This window comes from Microcaecilia unicolor, chromosome 1 (genome assembly GCF_901765095.1).
Source record: "Microcaecilia unicolor chromosome 1, aMicUni1.1, whole genome shotgun sequence".
NCBI classification, from domain to species: domain Eukaryota; kingdom Metazoa; phylum Chordata; class Amphibia; order Gymnophiona; family Siphonopidae; genus Microcaecilia; species Microcaecilia unicolor.
In genome coordinates this window covers 696,590,710-696,611,189 of record NC_044031.1, presented here as the reverse complement: position 1 = coordinate 696,611,189, position 20,480 = coordinate 696,590,710, and the positions used below count along the sequence as shown (strand labels likewise).

Here is a 20,480-nt window from a genome sequence, read left to right as displayed (position 1 = left end):
AAGGGGATTAATTGAGGAAAGGAACAGAGCCTCCTCTCCTATTCCCGCAGAATTGGATATGTAGAGTACAGACAGATATCTGATGTAAACGGCTTGCTGTCAGTGCACTTTTCTAGTTACCTAATTGTTTCTTTTAATTACGTATTTGGTTCCTCCAAATACTGAGGACTTGAGTATTGATATAATATTTATATTCCTTAATTTAGAAGAACATTATACTCTTATTCTCCTGTTTGATTTTTCACTTTTCTGTACAAGTGGACACTTGATATGTAAACTTATACATCTTGATAAAAATAAAACTATAAAAAAGAAAATTCTAGAGGAAAATGTCAGACCATCCATCTGTGAGCTGAAGCTTAGCCAAAAGTCAGTCATACAGTAAAACAATGACCCTAAATGATCAAGTAATTCTACTGCAGAATAGCTGAAAATGACACTTTTTGTGTCTTAAACTAATAAAATCAAGGTCCCCAACTAAACCCTTGTGAAATGCTGTGGCACTACCTGGAACAAGTTTTTCATGCAAGAATGGACCAAAATCCTCAAGACTGATGTGGAAGATTAGTCAACAGTTAAAGGAACTATTTAGAAACATGACAGCAGATAAGGGCTAAATGGCCCACTCAGTCTGTTCATCCTCAGCAACCACTATCTCCTCCTTTCCCTAAGAGATCCCACGTGCCTGTTCCATGCTTTTTTAAATTCAGATACAGTCCTCATCTCCACTAGCTCCACCGATAGGCTATCCCACACGTTAGAATGCTATTCCATGCATTCACCACCCTTTCTTTGAAAAAGTATTTCTTTAACTTCTAGGTCTTGGATTGGAAACCCTGGGAGCTTTGAAACACCAATAAAGGAACTGGATTTCTTCATACAGTTTGCTTTCTTCTGTCCATACACTTTATGACAGAGATCAGTGGCAAATTTTGCAGCCGCCCTCTGAACAGACTCCATCTTTTAATTATTGTTGCTCAAAGATGTGCCACTAGTTGTCGAATGAAGGGTTCATAGTTTTTCACACAAGGACACTTTAAAGGACTCATTTTCAAAGCACTTAGCCTTCCAAAGTTCCATAGAAACCTATGGAACTTTCGAAGGCTAAGTACTTTGAAAATATGCCTCATTATTGATTATTTATTCAATCACAATATTAAAAACATTTTTTCTGTGATTTATTTATTTAATGGGTTTCTCTCTCTCTTATGAGTGTTTAGATTAGGACCCAACTGTGTTTTACATATAAATTGTATTAAAATCAAGATAATCCTGGGGATGGGGGTTTCACTAACTTTTTCTCAGCATGAATGCCTATGTATCTTTGCGGTGCTTTCAAATTGTTACTATTCACCTTTAAATGTATCAATGGTTTACAATCTTCTTATCTCTCTGATTTTATTCCAACTTTCTCTCCCAGTTAAGTATTTTCTTTCACACCTCTCATTACAAGGCTATTTAATGATTTCAGGCTTTTTCTCTCCATGCACCTCATCTCTAGAATAAACTCTAATCTATTATTGGAAGCTCCCACCTTTGACCTGTTTCAGTTACATCTTAGACACATTTCATCCAAAGTGCTTTCACAGATGCATAAAAATATTGGGGAAATTTTAATTGCAGTGGCCACTGCATTGATTGCCAGCACTTAAATGAATAGTGCTGCTGCTGCTGCCACCACTATCTATTTAACTTAATGGTAGTCCACATTAATAATTACACCCCTAAGATGTGTGTGTTTTACCACTAACTTCTGCTATAATAGCACAGGTCCCATTTTATGAAATGAGACCAAGTTACTAATAATGGGGGTTAACAGTAAAATAACACATCTTAATGATAGCCCATGTTAATAACTCCCCCCTTTAGTCCTGCTTGATCCCTACTCTTTGCATAGATACAGATAATTTTCAAAAACAAGGTGCCCATACACATTTTGCTTTTAAATAACAGCTTGTGCAGATAAAATATACACATATAAACAGGTTCTCTACATACATATTTTATAGGGGACTAAATCTTTCTAAGTCAATTTTCAACTCCACAAAATGTCCAGACAGACCAACATCAAAAACAAAAATCTATACACAGATACAGTCCCCCCCCACCCCCCAACCAGAAGAAAGTGTGACTCTTGCTTCGAGTAGGAGATTAAAGGATCTACTAAAACAGCATATTTTTTAGATGATCATCCAAAGCATTATTTCATCTTGATTTGATTACTGTAATGGTTAACTGATGGAGAATCGAAGAAACAGCTGCACTATTTCCCATCCCCCATCTTTCTTTTCTGTATGTGGCTGTTAGTCTTTACTGTCAGCCATATGCAGGAATTTCTGGCTGATCTCAATCTCTGATAAGATCCCTGTTATTATGGCAGCCCAGTGTCTTGTTACACATAACTTTTTCAGTTATGAGATCCTTAGAATAAGCCTTTTTGCAAGAGAGTTTTCTGTCCTGATTCTGGGCGTTGTCCTTGCTAATTGGCATATTCTCCAGGAAATATATTATTTTCCTTTGTTTCGTGTAAGAACTATTTCTTTATAACAGTACTTTATAATGTACTTTTCTCTTTATATTTTATTTCCCTTCAGAATTCATGATATTTCCTGTTAGTGGTTCCTTTCTCTCTCTTTTGCTTTTCTCTTTACAGCTGTTCTTTATATAATTAGTCTGATTACTTATAATTACCAAAGCTACTGATATTAGATTTTGTAAGTTTATTATTTTTCCACAACTTGCAATTGATATCTGATCCTGTGCTGGTGAGTAATAAGACTTTTTTCTGTAATATGTTCAGAGAATGGCATTCAAACGCAGCTAGTACATGTTGAATGCTATATTGTATGTAGTTATTGTTTGTTTTATCTTATTATGTATGTGATGGAAAGTAATCTGCCTAGAACATTTGCAATAGTGCATAATATACATTTTAAAGAAGTAAATAACAAATGTTTGGGAATCAAACAGGTAATAATTTTATTTCCATTAGTCCTTCCCACTATTCCAAAACCTGTGTCCATCAACCAGCAGGTAGAGATAGAGAACTGAAAACTTGAGCAGAGACATAGCGCTCTTGGCATCCAGTCCAGAGCCTTAGTATTTATGTAGACAAGCAGAATAAACACAACAACCTTAACTCCTCACTAACCTAACGCTAACCAGACAAGCAAACGTGTGGATCTCTCTAATCTCTGGACAACTTGTAGAGAACAAGAGATATGTAGGAAACACCATGCAAGGTGACAGTCATTATATGACCCATTACATCGCACCGATTAAACATCTCAGAAACCCTGGATGGGTCTCTGGAACAGTGGGAAGGACTAATGGAAAGAAACTTATCAAGTAAGACCTAATTTCTCCTTCCATTATATAGCTTCCCACTAATCCAGAACCTATGAGATGTTCAAAAGCAATCCATGGAATGGGTGAGATCCTGGCACCACCACCCAGATGACTAAAGCTCCAAAACTGGCTTTCAAGTACGTAGCAACATCCACCCTGTAGTGCTTGACAAAGGTATGTAAAGTCGACCACGTCGCCACCTTGCAAATATATGGAGATAATAAGGTAGTCTCCACCCAGGATTACGCTGTACATCTCGTAAAATGAGTCTGCAAGGCCTGAAGAGCTTACTTCCTTACAAACAAATAAGCCGACGTGATAGTCTCCTTCAGCCATCTAGCAATTGTGGGCTTGGAAGCCAGAAAGCCAAGCCTCAGTTTACCACAAAGCAAAAACAGTCTGATTTGCAAAACTCATTCGTGACTTCCAGATATCTAATGAGGACTCTACGCACATCGATAAGCTTCAAGGAAGAATACTGAGCCTCTTCATCCTATCTGCGAAAGGATGGAAGCTTCACAGATTTGTTTTGATGAAATACTGATACCACTTTCAGAAGAAAGGAAGAACATTGTATATGGGGGAGACCCCTGACTTCAAAAAGCAATAAAAGGAATCCCAACAAAACAGCCTGAAGCTCTGAACCCTATGTGCCAACGCAACCAACATCAAGAACATTGTATTTAGCATAAGATCTTTCAAGGAGGCCTTCCAGAGGGGAGTTTTGAAAAGCCAGAAAGACTAACAAGGTTCCACTCTGGACACTGCATATGAAAGGAAGGCCACAAGCAGCCCACTCCCTGCAAGAATCAAATACCCAGGTGAGCCGACAGAGACGTCTTCTGTAGTCAACCCCTGAAACAGGCCAAAGCTGCAACCTGAACTTTCAGAGAACCCAACACCAATCGTTTCTGAACACTTGCCTGAGCAGAGAAAGGAGAACATCCACACTCAGAACACCAGCCCTCGAATATCCTCCACACCCTTGCATTGGCTATGCATCTAGAGCATTTCCAAGCCTGAAGCAAAATAGCAATGACCAAATCAGAACAACCTTTTTGTCTCAACCGAGTCCTTTCAATGGCAAGCCGTAAGATCAAAGGGCCACAAATCTTCCATGAGCGCTGCACATTGCTTCAGTAGGCCATGTACCTGCAGAAGATGGAGAGGACCCTACACCAGCAGTCGAGTCAGGTCTGCGTAAAATGGCCTCCGTGGCCAATCCAGGGCTAAGAGAATTATTTGACCTCAGTGCAATGCGATCCTTTTCAACATGCAGCCTACCATGAGTCAAGGAGGGAAGATATACAGTATATGTGTCTCCAACCAGGGCTGCATTAGAGCTTCGATCCCCATCAAGACCGGTTCTTTCCAACTGCTGAAGAACTTGGGCACTTTGGCATTCTTTTTCATCACCATCAAGTCCAGAAGCGGAGAACCCCATCGGTCAACTATCAGTTGAAACCCCTGGCTGGATAGTTCCCATTTTCCCAGGTTCAAGGAGTGCCCTGCTAAGAAAATCCACCTCAACATTCAAGGACCCCACTCATAAGGGAGGTCGCCTCCACCACCAGTGGATGACTCAGGACCCACCTTGCTTGTTGATATAAGCCAGAGAAAACTCGGACCGAGGCCCCCACAGGAAAGGGAGCAAAGTCGCATAAGGCATTCCTCACTGCCCTGAGCTCCAAGGTCCGTCTAGGTGCCCTGTGCCAGATGGAACTTGTAATGAGCTCCCCAACCCGACTTGCTGGCATCTGTTGTCATTACAGCCCATTGGGTGCTCTGATGGTAAAATTCCTTGGCAACAACCACCACTGTTTACTCCATCTGGCAACCAGCATCCAAAGATGAGGTCAAACTTCTGTGACACCAGAGACCTGCGGCTGAGAAGAGATTCCTGTAATGGCCACATAGGAGTCCTTACCCATGGCAATATCGATCACTGCTGTCATGACCCCAGAACTTGGACCTAGTCCCAGACCTTGGGCCTGCCTTTACTGAGGAGAAGGCAAATTTGTTGAAGAGTCTTCAACTTCATACACTCCATGAGGAAGATCCTCCCCCTTGTTGTGTCAAATAGAATGCCCCGATAGTCCAGTGCATGTGATGGAGTTAGTCTGCTCTTCTCAAATTTGATCAACCAATCCAATGACTTCAAAAGATGGACAACTTTGCCCATCGTCACCAGGCTGCCCAAGAGGAAGATGCACGAATGAGCCAGTCATTGAGATACAGGTAAACACTGATTCCTTAGCACCAAAGGAAGGATGCCAACACCACCATAACACCTTGGTAAACGGTCTTGGGGGCGACTTGCATAAACCATATGCAAGTCACTTCCTTGAGATCGATAGTGTGAGAAATTATCACACTTGAACCGAGGATATGACTGCTCTTAGCGCCTCCATGCAAAAGCAGGACACTCTGAGGCAGCAGTTTAAACCTTTCAGATCTAAGACCAGACGGGAACTGGAACAATGGCCCGGAGTGCCAGCAAGAAACCTGTGGTTGCCTGAACCTCAACTGATATGGTTCCCTTTTGACAAGGAGACTAAGGAGTGACAGGGCAGAAGAACTGTAACTTATAACTGTGACTAAACAGTGAGTTTTAAGCCTGTAAACTGTACTGATTATTTCTTGAAGTGTATTTCTTTAGTTTGGCCAGCAGGTGGTGCATGTTTATATTTAAAGCTGTTATAGAGAAACGACTGTTCCCTCTTTAGTTAACACAGATAAGAGGTAACCTGCACTGATTTGGCCAGCTATTTTTAAAACTTGTTGTTCTGGGCTCCGATTAACCTAGGAGCTCAAATTCATCTAGGAAATACTGGATTTTTCTCCAGTCTCAGCTTGGAAGTAGAGAACGACCTCTTTACTGAGACCCTGTGAGCAGTTATGTTTCCTGTACTTCCCTGGCACTATTCAGGTAGTGAACAAATGTTTAGATAGTTTTATAATTGATCCATAATCAGTTACCTATTATGTGCTGTTTTGTTCCATCTGTTTTTATGACAAACATTTTAGTTTATTGCCTCTGCTTGTCTGGAATGACTAAGAATCCTGGTGGTTTGTGTGTTGGGTCTGTGGGTGATTTCTAGGAACTGTGAGACCACTAGGAGTGTAGCCCCCAGTAACCTAGGAATCACTGGGGATAATTTGAGAACGGGCAACTCACCCAGAGGCAGTTGGGACCTAGTCGGTGGGAGGAGGGTGCTAGAGAACAAGCGGCAGGTGCAGGCGGACCTGAGTTCTGCTGGGGATAGACCCTTTATGTGGCTGCAGGGTAGCCCCAGGTGGGTGGATAGGCATTTCCTGACAGTAACCTTCTGTAAAAATATCCAGAATCCACTGGTCTGACGTGAATTTGGCCCACACCTCCCAAAACTCCTTAAGATGTCCTCCCAACAGAGGAAGAGAAGAATGGACCAGCCTCGCATCACTGCGAATCTCTAGAGGCTGACTGAGAGGAAGGCTTCCTGAAAGCAGGATTTCTGACCATATTGCTGACGTCCAGGCCGGTACCGTCTGTCTCAAAATTGAGACTGAGAACCCCCTGAAGATGGACGACCAAAGGCTTTTGGCTTATTCTCCACTAACTGCTGTGACTTACATTTCCCCCAGTTCTTTCAACAAGTTACTGAGATCATCTCCAAATAGCCACTTGCCCCAAATGGACAGTTTAACTAGGCATGATTGATGCTACATCTGCTGCTCAATGCTGCAACCAGAGTGGCTGACGTGCCGTGACAACCAAAGTCATACTACAGACCGTAACATGTCATAAATAGAACCTGCCAAGTAGGCCAATCCTACTTCCAGCAGCATGTTATGATGCCCGTCTTTTGTTGCCGACTGCTGATACTTTAGGCATTTCTTGCCACAAATGAGGTGCACACCGTTGCTTGAAAGCCCAAAGAGGCCACTTCAAAGGGCCTTCTAGCTTCCTATCCTGTAGGGGTTTTTTTTAGGGCAATGCCCCCCTTCCACTAGCAAGATGTTCTTCTTAAACTCTGCAGTAACCAGGGAGTCCACCCTGGAAAGCTGCAATTTATTTTTCTCCTCCAGAACTAAAAGGTAGAGGCAAGTCATGACTCTTCCCACTCTCAGCCCCAGGTCCGGTGAGACCCATTCTGCTGTAATCAGGTCCTGAATGTCTGGATGCATCAGGAAGGCCTTAGTAGGACCACTAAGCCTCCTCATTATTGATGAAGATTGAACTCCTGATGCCGAAGCAGAAGGCTCAACACTAAGCACCACCAATGCCTCAGAAATAAGAGTACCGAGCTCCTCTTTATGAAAAAACCTCAGTACTCTTGGATCATCTCCCTCCTCTAATGGCTCCTTCAATGATGGCTCCTCTGTATAGACCGAGGTCACATCAGATAAGGAGGAAGAAGCAGAGATATACCTCCAGGAGTTGACAGACAAGGTTAAACAAGATCTCTTAGAAGCCAGAAAGGCAACAGAGCAAGAAACTGAAGCACCTTGCAGCAACTCTGACTGACCCTGCTTCAGTAAATAGGCCTGGTGTATGAGCAATACAACCTCCACAACAAACAAAGATCCTGATGCAGCTGAATGCTCTGTCAACGCAAAGGCTGTAAAATGGCAGCTGTGCTCTGTGCATGATCAGACAGAGGCTGCTCCTCACTGCCAGTCAGCCCTGTCAAAATAGCACACGTTCCTGCACTCTCCTGCATCAAATTGTGAACCGGACTTACTGGAGAGCCTGAAGACCCCGGCATATTTGGAGCTGCGCCAAATCAGATGATGTGCTGCCGCTGACCATTCCCTCTACATCCCAAGGGATTCCTGGTTTGCATGAACTGCAACGCCACAACACCGTCCAGCAGGTCCCACAGCGGGAACACCACTGTGTCCATCGGAGTCGCCATTCACCCCGACTGTCACAAGCACAGCTCATGTCCCAAGCGGTGAATCAGGATCCCTCCGCTACACCAAACAGAAATTGCAGCCCTCTAAGTGGTTCTTATTCAATCTCTTGTCGGACTTAGCACTGGCAGCTGCTCCCCCCTAAGCTCGAAGTCTCCACAAGTCTTACAACAGATGAGAAAGACTCAGGACTGATACTGTTCCATGCTCTCCAGAAAACTTTTCCTTTTCTTTTTAATGTAAAAGGAGAGCTCCACAGAAAACAGGGGAGAGATGAAGGGAGGGAAGAAGTAAATTTGCGGGGCACGAGAGACAGGGATATGAAGACCTCCAGATATAACTGCAGACTCAAGCCACCCACAAAGCTCAATTGGGGACAAGTTAACCAACTAGACCAGGAGCAAATCACTCAAAACCAGAGACTGAAAAGCGTGTTCATCTACTTGCTGGAGATAGAAAATATTGAGGAGCTGGACTGGAGAGAGAGATGTCTCAGCTAAGTTTTCAGTTCTCTATCTTCACCTGCTGGTTGATGGACACAACTATCCCACAGCTTCTAGAATAGTGAGAAGCTATGTAAAGGAATATCTATGAATAACAACAACTCCAAACTGCAGAAAACTTCCACTCAAACTAGTACTGAATACTTAACTCTCCAAAACAGTGGAGTATTTCACTTCTTCACTATCTAATGACACACATGTGCCCAAGGAATCAAGCAAGATACTCTATTTTAACTCTTCAGAGGAAAAGACCTCAGTTATTGCTGAAGAAGCACTTTTTTTTATTATGGAACTCATTCAATGTCCAGTCTTACTCGCACCCAGCCACTTCCCTTTAATCACTGGCCCAAAAACCTCCGTTTAAATGTTAATATCATCAAAATCTTGCCTTTTCTTCTTAGTGAAGAAAATACTAATTGATGATATAGAGAGAGTATTGCTTTGGGTAAGTTATGATTATAATGATTATGGAATCTCAACATGAAAATTAAAAAAGTAAAAATAAGAAAAAGCAAGGAAATGGCTGGGAACAAGTAGGACTGGACATAGAATGAGTTCCAGAATCAAAAAAAGTGCATCTTCAACAATAATTGAGGCCTTTTCCTCCGAAGATTGAAAATAGAATACCTTGCTTGATTCCTTGGACACATACAAGTCATTAGATGGTGAAGTGGTGAAATACTCCACTGTTTTGGAGAGTTGTATATTAATAACAAAACCTAGTTCACTTCCAGCTACTTTCTCTACAGCATTTACACATGCCCCTGGCTGGACTGCAATGAAGCTCAATGACTCTCATGCTCTCCTTACTTTTATTTATGATGCAACAAGCAGAATGCTGGAATCCTAATTAATGGTGGAACAAAACCATGCTTACTGGCATTCGTCTTCCAACAAAAGAATGAGAATACTGCTTCAAATCCAAATCTGCCAAGGAGGAGGGAACTACAAAATATTCTGGAAGGCTGAAAAGAAACAATGAACAGCAATTTAATGTCTTTATATTTAACTATATGGCACTACTGATTGAAAGGAAAAATAAAGAACTGCAAAGATAAAATCACTTCTTACTATAAACTGCAAACAAGGAAGACTATTGGAACAAAAACACAACAAAATAGATCAACTGATTTTTCAACAGATTATTTTTGTGAATTTATTTCCCTGAACCTGTACTTTAAAATATTAGGTGTATGCAACAGTCACAAGTGTATGTTCCTCTATCAGCCAAACAGATTATTTCTTTTCTTTTATCTTACACATGTATATCTATCAGTAGTGGCCTGTGCTCAACAAATAAATTAGAAGAGCATCAGTCAAAATGTTTTTCAAGGTATCTACAGTTAGTGAGAAATGAATTACACCAGTGGTTCCCAAACTGTGGGTTGGGATCTGAAATGGAGTCACATCACTGAAGAAGGACATGGTGGATGGGGTCCCACTGGATCTCCACTATAACCCATGTCCATCCAGTAGTGGCATTCAGCATGGAGCCTGTGAAAATGCTCTCTGAGTGAAATAAGTGAACAATTAAGTGCGCAAATGGAAAATAATCCTTTAAATAAAATATAATTGGTTTACATAGACGGGCATAATCGAAAGGGACACCCAAGTTTTCCTGGGGACGTCCTCGCAGGACGGCTCCAGCAAGGGGTGGGGAAACCCGTATTATAGAAACAAGATGGGCGGCCATCTTTCGTTTCGATAATACGGTCGGGGATGCCCAAATCAGCAAATTTAGGTCGACCTTAGAGATGGTCGTCCCCAGGACTTGGTCGTTTATTTTTTTCAGCGATAATGGAAAGCGAGGACGCCCATCTCAGAAACGACCAAATACAAGCCATTTGGTCGTGGGAGGAGCCAGCATTCGTAGTGAACTGGTCCCCCTGACATGCCAGGACACCAACCGGGCACCCTAGGGGGCACTGCAGTGGACTTCACAAATTGCTCCCAGGTACATAGCTCCCTTACCTTCAGCCAGATGCACTAACTGAATGGAAAAAGCCCTTCCCTTACCGATCCCTTAGCGATTCGGAAAGGAACGGGCATGCTTGAAGGAAATCGCATGCAAATGAGCTGTTCGCTGTTAGCTCATTTGCACACAATTTCCTTCCTAAGGAGGGGATGCCAGTGCAGAGCAGCCGCGCATGCCAAAGACAGCTTCATACATGAAGACAAGTTGCATGTATAATAGCCGTCTACAACCTTAAATAAATTGCCATCTACAACCATAGAAAAACACAAGTCCAGGTGAAAACGTCCAAGTGCTCGGCAGGGACGTCTTTAAAATAAATAAATAAATAAAGAGTATGGGTGAAGGACGTCCTTTGCTATGCCTCAACTGTGACGGCAGTTGAGGACATCCAAAATGTGGATGTTTCTGTGAGAAGGACGTCCATGCCTTTGCTATGCCTCTGACATCCCCTTTATTTATTTGGATTTTGGATCACAAGTAGCAGCAGTAGGATTTGAACCGGCCACCTCTGGATTGCAAGACCAGTGCCACTAGGCCACTCCTCCACTCCACTCCCTTGAAATTTGGCCATCCCTGTGGTGGGGGCGGGGGGGCAGTTCAGGATGTCCAAAATGTTTGAAAGAAGGACATCCACGCCTTCGCTATGCCTCCGCTGACACACACATACTCCCCCCCCCACCCCCAGGGATCTGCATACTGCTGCGATGGACATTTCAGGCTGGCAAAAAAAGTTTTTAAAGTTATTTTTTTCAGGGTGGGAGGGGGTTAGTGACCACTGAAGGAGTAAGGGGAGGTCATCCCCGATTCCCTCCGGTGGTCATCTGGTCAGTTCGGGCACCTTTTTGAGGCTTGGTCGGAAGAAAAAAATGGACCAAGTCAGCCAAATGCTCCTCAGGGACGTTCTTCTTTTTTCCATTATCGCTCGAGGAAGCCCATCTGTTAGGCACTCCCTAGTCGTCCCGCCTTCGCTACACCTCCGACACGCCCCCCCCCGGGAACTTTGGTCGTCCCCGTGACGGGAAGCAGTTGGGGATGCCCAAAATCGCTTTCGAATATGCCGATTTGGGCGACCCTGAGAGAAGGACGCCCATCTCTCGATATGTGTCGAAAGATGGGCACCCTTCTCTTTCGAAAATAAGCCCGAAAGTAAACTTACCAAGTTGAGATCATGTAGCCCTCATTAACTGAGCACACTCTCCATTCTGACGCTCCTGTCCTTTTAATCTCTCTGTCCCAATCAGAGTATGTTTCAAACAGAGGAGTCTTTGGAATCTCTCCACCTCCTCCTCCAGGATCTATTCCATTTATTTTGTCTGCTGGAGATAAATATTTTACTTTCAATATTCATTTGTTTAAACCATTCCTTGATGCATTTCTTTCCTGTCTTGCTTTCATGAATCTTACTACAGCAATATGTGTTTTTTTTTAATAGGATCAAATTGCTACAATGTATGGTTATGTCTCTAAAGCAATGCTTCCAATGGTTTCATCCAATATGATTTCATTTTAATAACTGAGAATTCGCCTGATCTCAGATGATGAAAACCCAATAACAGGTTTCCATTTCCCTTCCTCTCTCTCACCTATTTACTCCTGCCTCATTCATCCAAAGCAGGGTGGCAGCAGCAGAAGCAATGGTGGCAACAATGGCAGCAGTAGGCTAAGAGCCCCAGAGTCAGTGTGCGCTCATAGAATAGAAATCTATGCAGAATAAAGGGGTCTAACAGGAAGCCTACTATGGAGGGGATGGTGCTTGTAAAATGTTCACAGACTTACAAGATCCATGCTAGGCATAAGTTACAGTGGAAGTCCTAACAGGGGAGCGCGATCCTGTGTGTGACCCTACAGTTTGGGAAGCACTGCTCTAGAGTCACAATCAGAATATGTATTCTGTTTACACTGTGATTTTAAAAGGAGTTATACAACTTTGCTTATGTCCTTTACACACATGGAAACTCATTCATCTACAGTCTTCTACTCCTCTCCATACTTTTTTGTCCAGCACCATTTCAAGCTTTGCATTTGGTGCCCTTACTACCATGTCTTTCAGACTTAGCTACAGAACAAAAGGATTCACTAAAGCTATTTTAAACCACTTCACTCATTTCTTTTCATTCCTCTCTTAAGCTCTTTTCTCCAAGCTGTAAAGTTACACCTAAAACCACTAACATCAAGTTCAGAAGCAATAGCTAAGTGATAGCCACAGGAAAAAGGAGTTCAATCAACCAAGTAAATGCTGAGTGGAAGGAAAGCATGAGTAACTACCAATGTCTATTTTAACCATTTTGACTTTAAAAATTACATTTTTGTTACAGTTTTCAATATAGTTTTCAGTTATCCATCTTTTGTTTTCAAAAACTGGACATATTTGCTGCCGATTATAATATTTCTGCAGTATACGTGTGGCATTGATAACCAATTCAAAGCATTCTGTAATCATCATCCAAACTTGCTGCAGTTCATTTTTTATATTGGTAGAAGTACGTTATATTGTCAATCTCGGTTCATCTGCAGATCTAGTGCAAAGTGGATAGATGTGAAACCTACAGCACTTAGGGCTTAACACCCTTTAGTAGATATACCCCTAATGTGAAAATGTTTGCCACAAAGCACATTAAAGCGCTTTTTTTTTTTTGGGGGGGGGGGGGGGGGTAAGTGACCTTTTAGCACGTGTAAAAAACAAAATGGCCTTTTCACTGAAGTGTGGCAAGTTTTTGCACTTACCATGCGTTACGTGTAAAATCTAGTTCACAGAAAGAGCAAAGACTGTATGGTAAATGTAGGGGGAATGGCCAACATCTGCCCTGTATTTATCACACAAGGAAGACAACGTGCTATTGGCAGTCATGACAGCACTCGGTACTGCTCTGCATACTGTCACAGCTAGCCACTTCTCCAACCCACCCTTACTCAAGTTAGGAGACTAGTGCAGGTTTTCTCCAGCGCTGGTTCATTTTAATGCACAGTAGACATTAGTGCGGGTTGGTGCTTGCATCTACTGAGTGGTAAAACCCATGCTAGCTGCTTAACGCTGCTTAATAAAAGGGCCCCAAAGTATCTAGATCCCATAATGCGGGAAGAAAAGATATACAAGTAAATAAAATATTAAGGAAAATTAAGAAGATAATCCCCCCATAACTTGGCACCTTAACTATCTACCCACATCCCACCTACTACCAATTTAAGTCAAATAATATTACTTACGACAATTTTGTTTCACCTTTGATATGAAACATTTTCAAGATGAGAAGGATCAAAAAACACACTCCTATTTCCATCCAAGGTAATCAAGCAATTACAAAGGGAAGCCCAAGGGGGTCTTTTACTAAGCCGCAGTAGCGTTTTTAGCTTACGGTAGAAATTATATTCCAATGGGCATCTCAGCGTTTACCACCAGTTGATTTCTACTGCGACCTAAAAATGCTACCGCAGCTTAGTAAAAGACTCCCTTAAATAGAAAGAGGCTCTCAGCGACAATACCTAGGGCCTTCATTTGAGGAGATGCTTTCCACCTTAATTGCATGGCCCAAGCCATTTCTGGAAACAGTTGTGTCTTTTGTCCACAAAACAAAATGGCCTTTATTTTTAAAACAAGATTAAAAAAAAAAAATCTAACTTTGTCTTTTGCAGAAACAAAAGAAACCAGGCGGGTTACCTTCTGATCCACAATATCTTGTGATGTTTCTAAAAAACCAGTGAGAGATCAATGCTATCTTGCTTTACCTATTATGTCAACCATTTCACCTATTGAATCCTTACCACCTGCAAGATAATACAAGTTAGAGATGTTTAAGTCCCCCAATTCTGAGGGAATAAGCACCTCCAAGTAATATTTCCTCAAAGGATAACTGGAAAATGTTGGAACCTCAGATTCTTTGACCTAGCCAAATCCTCCATTACTTCTAACCTATAATGAGCGATCCAATTATCTTTGATATTCCAGTGGCATTTAATTTTGCTAACTGAGGTTCCATTTTAGTGCACAATTTTTCAATAACAGAGGCTTGAGGAAGGTCAACTATATAAAGCAAAAGGAAGAAAATCAACCATAGTAGAAAAAGACACCTGAGCTTGCTGCATTCCTATCAAGACACTAGCAGGGCCCCCTATACTGGCAAACCTACTTCTAGGTTACTTTGGGCTGCAGTGGTGGGGTTCAACCTTTGGCTAACATCTCCTCTTACCCTCACTACCTCCCAACCCCCTCCCATTGCCTACATCTCCTTTTCCACTCTGTATTTCCCTCTCCTCCCCCCATGGTCAACAGCTACTTTTTCCCCTCTGTACTTCCACAATAGATTGCTAGCATCTCTCCCTTCCCTAATTCCACCCTGCATCCAGCATCTTCCACTTCCACTCCCTGGGCCACTATATCCTCCTGCACCAGCCCCAAACTTAGAAGAGGAATGAATATGGTGTGGACTCAAAGCACAGGCCCATGCTGCAGTGATGCCACATCCCATCAACCTCTTACAGGAAGTCTGCCTTGGGGGTGGGGGCAATAATTTCAAGTTGGTGCAGAAGGAGACAGGAACGGCAGCCCAATAGGAGGAAGGCTCTAGCATATGCCAGAGCCATGCCACCATCTCCTCCTCTGTCCCCAAATAATGCCAGCCATCTAGTGGCAGAGCTAGTCGTGCTCCTCTACAATCACAACTTGAGTACGCTTATCCATGAAGCAGATGTTTTAGGGGAAGAATCTGTCAAATTCTTAGCTCCACTATATATTGAATGACAAAGCCCGTTCCTCTTACAGTCCTCAACCCACTGGTTCCTCCACCCTATACTACAACCACAGCTCCTCCAAAATTCCACTGGGATGATTGCATAGCTTCTCTATAGCTCCAATGTGGCATGTACCTTTGAGCAAGCACTTCAATTCACAACACTACTCACATCAAAGACTAAGTTTTTCCACTACTTGAGCTAAATGACTCAGAAGAAGCAGGGCTTGACACACACTGCTCTCTCCTTCCAAGAAATACTGTAGTGGCTCAGTTCTTTTAAACATACCAGGCTGGCACATCCCAATGATGTGTCACCCCCCCCCCCCCCCCCCCCCCCCCCCCCCACAGCACAGAGAGATATGAGAGAAAGAGGAGGGCTCAGAATGGAATGCTAGAAGGAAGGCTGAAGTGAAGATCCAGGAGAGGAGATGAATGAAGGACAAGCTATGAAGTCAACAGAGAGGAAGAATAAAGCACAGGCGACAGACCCAGATGTGGAGGAACAAACGTTTGAGCTCCTAGCCTATGATGAAAAGTCAGAGCAGAGATTTAAAAAATATTTTTTTGTTTTCTTTGTATAGGCCATTCTTTTAAAATGTGTTTATTTTTTGTAATCAAGAAATCACTTGCTCGTAATGCAATATCTAGCACCTGTATTTTGAGATTATTTATAGATGATATAAATAATTTTTACAATACTGGATTTTGCTATTAGTTTTTGCCCTTATTTTACCTTGCTGTTCATGGGTGAGTCTATGTGATACAGCAGTTATATCACCTGGCTGATGAAACAATATGGTGCTCATTTTCAAAATAGAAAAATGTTACAAAGCAGGAGGACATTTTTCTAGCCAAAACGTCTAAGTTGTGATTTTCGAAACTGATTTGAGAAATGTTTCTCAGCAGTTCATCCAAATTTCAAGGGTGTGTGTTAGAGGCATTCTTTGGGCGGGATGTTTTTCTGCCATAATGGAACAAAACCAAAATGTCAGGGGGCAAAAATTGAGATGGTTTTGTCTAGACCTGTTTCAAGTACAACTAAATTACAAAAAGGTGCCCTAAATGATCAGATGACCAAAGGAGACATTAAGGAATGACCCCCCCCCCCCCCCTTAATCCACCAGTGATCCCTGACCCCTCCTATCCACAAAAGATGCGACAGTGACAGTATATATCAGGCTCTATGACACCTTTAGATACTATGGCCATTCCTATTTCGGTTAGTGGTTTGTGTCGTGCACTGTAGAAAAGGGGCGTAGGGCCATATCCCACTCTAACTGGTATACTTGTGGTGGAGCCCTCCAAAACTCACTAAATACCTGCTGTACCTACATATAGGTGACACCCGCAAGCTTGAGGGCTATTGTAGTGGTGCACAATGAGGTACAGTTTGGTTTTTTTCCTGTTCCTGGAGGGCTCAAAATACAAAATAAGGTGGTTAAAGTCAAAGTTGTACCCCTATGCTGTCCCACTGCTCTACTGGGATGTCTGTTTGGTCAGTCTACTAAAAATGTTGGCCCCCAAACATCCCAATGGCTTGTTTTTGTGCATTTTTCCCTAGGATGTTTTTTTTCCCCTAAAAATCATACCTAAAGAAAGATGCTCAGAGTACAAAAACGTCTAGAAAATGGCAATTTTCAAAACCAAAAGAGACATTTTTCTGGTTCAAAAGTCGCTCTATTTGTTACTCAATTTTTGAATGTTTTTCACAAAATGCCCCAAATCAGACTTAGACGTCATATCAAAAATGCTCCTCTGTGTGTCCCAGGAATTTTCCCCTATACAAAAGGGAATTATAAGAATATCAATAAAAGTATGATACTTTCCTTTTAAGGTTTGATGATTCATCTATTAGATGATGATTTATATTATCATATACTATTATTTTGTTTTTATGTAATTTTATTCAGTTTTTATCTATTATTTTTCTAGGAAATTTAAGATTTGACCCCTGATGCAGGCAATTAGCCGAAACATTCTGCTGTTGAGTCCTTTGCTATATCCTTTGGAACCAATCTGTGTCAATAAAAATTTGCTGTGACTTCTTTTGGATGTTTGTGTCTTTGCTATGGACTATACACACTTAGTTCAACAAAAAGCTTACAAATCAAAAAGAAATGTAACATAGAAAGGATACCATATGGAATTCATTTACCTGGGTTATGGTAAGATTTTCCAACATATTCAAAAGCAAAAAGAAGCTGAAGATCTGTTGGTTGAGAATAATGAGCTAGTGCAAGGCATACCTTGAGGGGGGAAAAAAAAGAATATTACATTTTCCTCAAAATATGTTCTGTCGTTACGTTGTTCCCTTACTCTATCGAGAAAGCTGAAATAGATTATCATTTGTAAGAATTAATGAAGTCAAAGAAAGTACCAGCTAGTATTCCTTGTGCTTTCAATAACATACACATGAACTGACCAGTAAAGCTTAAGAATAAGATTCAGTGGTATGCCACAGTTAGGCTCTTATGGTCACCTCTGTGGCAGTTATTGTTTTTTGTTTTAGGATGATGCAATTTCTTTTTGCTCCTTAAGACCCCCTGATGGAAGCAATGTTTTCGGCAAAACTTGGATCCTTGTTGGGGCAGGTTCCAATCCATCGGACAACCTCTCATCTTGCCTTTACAGCGCACATTTTTACAAGCTAAGTATTTGCTTTCTAACATCTCATTACATTTTTGCAAGCTCAATGTGATTTTCTGATATAATGGATATTGGTTTTCTGTGTAATGAACAATGACTAAGGTAAAATTAGTTATTACCTGATAATTTTCTTTCCATTAGTCTCAACAGATCAATCCAGAGACGAGTGGGTTATGTCCCCCTACCAGCAGGTGGAGATAGAGAGAACTTCAGAGTCTTAGTATATGTAGACCTGTGCAGCCAGCCTACTCTCAATATTGTCGATACCAAAGCAGCTAAAGAAGAAAAACAATCCAATATTAAAGTCCACTTCTGCCTCTAGAGAACCCTTGCAGGCTCTTCCTCTACCGCAACAAAGGGAGGAAAACCACCTAAGGGACAATTGTAATCATGAAATTACTCCATCCTCTGTAGTGTTCCGGGAATTCCCTGTGGTCCCTTAGACAAGGACACCACTTAGCGAAGCATCCCCCCTGATAACAAGGGAAATCATGCAAACAAACAACAGTAAAGGGTGGGCCTCTGGATTGATCTGTTGGGACTAATGGAAAGAAAATTATCAGGTAATAACTAATTTTACCTTCCATAGCGTCTCACAGATCAATCCAGAGACGAGTGGGATGTACAAAAGCAGTCCCCAAAGTAGGGTGGGCTCCCCAAACCGCCAAAGGCTCAAAGAAAGACTTGAACCAACTCCCAAGATGGAGGTTGGAGCATACACAAACCTCAAAAGGACTCACCAACACCAGATGAAAAGAAAGATATACCCCAGAACGTGAAAACCAGGAAAAAAAAACACCCAACGCTAGACATGAGCATGGTACCAGGCTCCGAAAACAACCGAACTCGAACATCAAAAGCTTGAGGCAAGGTGCAATTCGGCAAGAAGGGAAAGAATCTTCCCCAACGCCGAACCTACATATATATCTGCCAGGCTCAACCCACAGCGAAGGAGCTAAAGTCAACGTGGAACTGTGGACCTGTGCCCAGAAAGGAGCCAAAAAGCCAAGCCCACCAAGGAACGGTGGAACTACATAAGAGAATGAAGCTGTGCTCAACATGCAGCGATGGAGCAGCGCACAAACTGCAGCCGTGGAGCTGCGTTCAACCTACCGCGAAGAAGTTGCGTACAGCGATGGAGCCGTGCTCAACATCTAGCAACGGAGCCGCGCCCAACAGCAATGGCGCTGTGCTCAACATGACGCGATGGCGCTGTGCTCAACATGCAACGATGGCGCTGTGCTCAACATACAGCAATGTGCATAAATGGAGTCCCGGGAAATAGCTAGAAAAGAAGGTGCTGCCAGGAGAGACCTGGCTGTCACTCCCGAGGTCCACAGGTATCAAAAAACTACCGTATTCAACGTAGAGAAAGAACTCCCACCAAGAGGAAGGTATGCATCACCGAACTGGAATCCTCATATCAAAGGGAGCAAAACACAGCCGCAAAGCAGAAAGGAAGAAACAACTTGCCAGGCCATGAACCAAAATGAAGCTAGCCCTGAACAGGAAACTGAGGAAAACCAGCTAAGGGAGAGCAATTCCAGAGCTAGAAAAGATCCACTTCCCTGCTGAAATCATAGAGAAGTGCACCGCCAAACATCGTCCAAAATAAAACATCTCCGCGTCTAGGGCCTCGAAGCAAAGAAGAAATTAACACTCACCTTGATAGGACAGTAAAAATACAGCCTAAAGGAAGGAAAATACCAATCGCTTTTGTGTCCATTCAAGAGCTGAACAGCCCTTTTCACCTTCTGCTCTGCTTTAATTTCATCCGTCTTCGTCCTTTCCTTTTTTTTTTAAGAGGCAGGAGTTGCAGAGAGAATCAGAAGCTGAGTGCCCAGGAGAGTTACCAAGCGTGGCACCAGAAAAGGGGTAGGGGAGGGACCTGGAACCACCAGGTGTACCCCTTACTGGCTCTACATGGCCATGGACCCCTAGCTCAACTAATCCTGAGGGAACAGGCTAGAAGCAAATCTCAATCCAGAGAGCTGCACAGGATATGTCCATCCACTTGCTGAGATAGAGAGAATACTGAGAGTAGGCTGGCTGCACAGGTCCACATATACTAAGACTCTGAAGTTCTCTCTATCTCCACCTGCTGGTAGGGGGACATAACTCACTCGTCTCTGGATTGATCTGTGGGACGCTATGGAAGGGGTTCTTTTGCAAAGGTGCACTGAAAAATGGTCTGCGGTAGTGTAGGCATGGGTTTTGAACACGTACAGAATCATTTTTCAGCATATTTGTACGAAAGGCCTCTTTTTTTCCCCCCGAAAATGGACATGCGGCAAAATCACAATTGCCATGCATCCATTTCGGGTCTCAGACTTTACCACCAGCCTATAGACCTGGCGGTAATGACCTAGGTGTGACAGATGGCAC

At 42.6% G+C, this 20,480-nt stretch overlaps 1 protein-coding gene across 1 annotated transcript in view; it reads right to left on the bottom strand.

The window, feature by feature from the left end:
- Nucleotides 1–20,480, bottom strand: part of LOC115458679 (myotubularin-related protein 10-like) — a 140,057-nt gene that overhangs the window by 61,872 nt on the left and 57,705 nt on the right. The window contains 3 exon segments of the mRNA XM_030188511.1: nt 9,625–9,712; nt 11,879–12,038; nt 17,605–17,695. Coding sequence (XP_030044371.1) covers nt 9,625–9,712; nt 11,879–12,038; nt 17,605–17,695 — 339 coding nt within the window.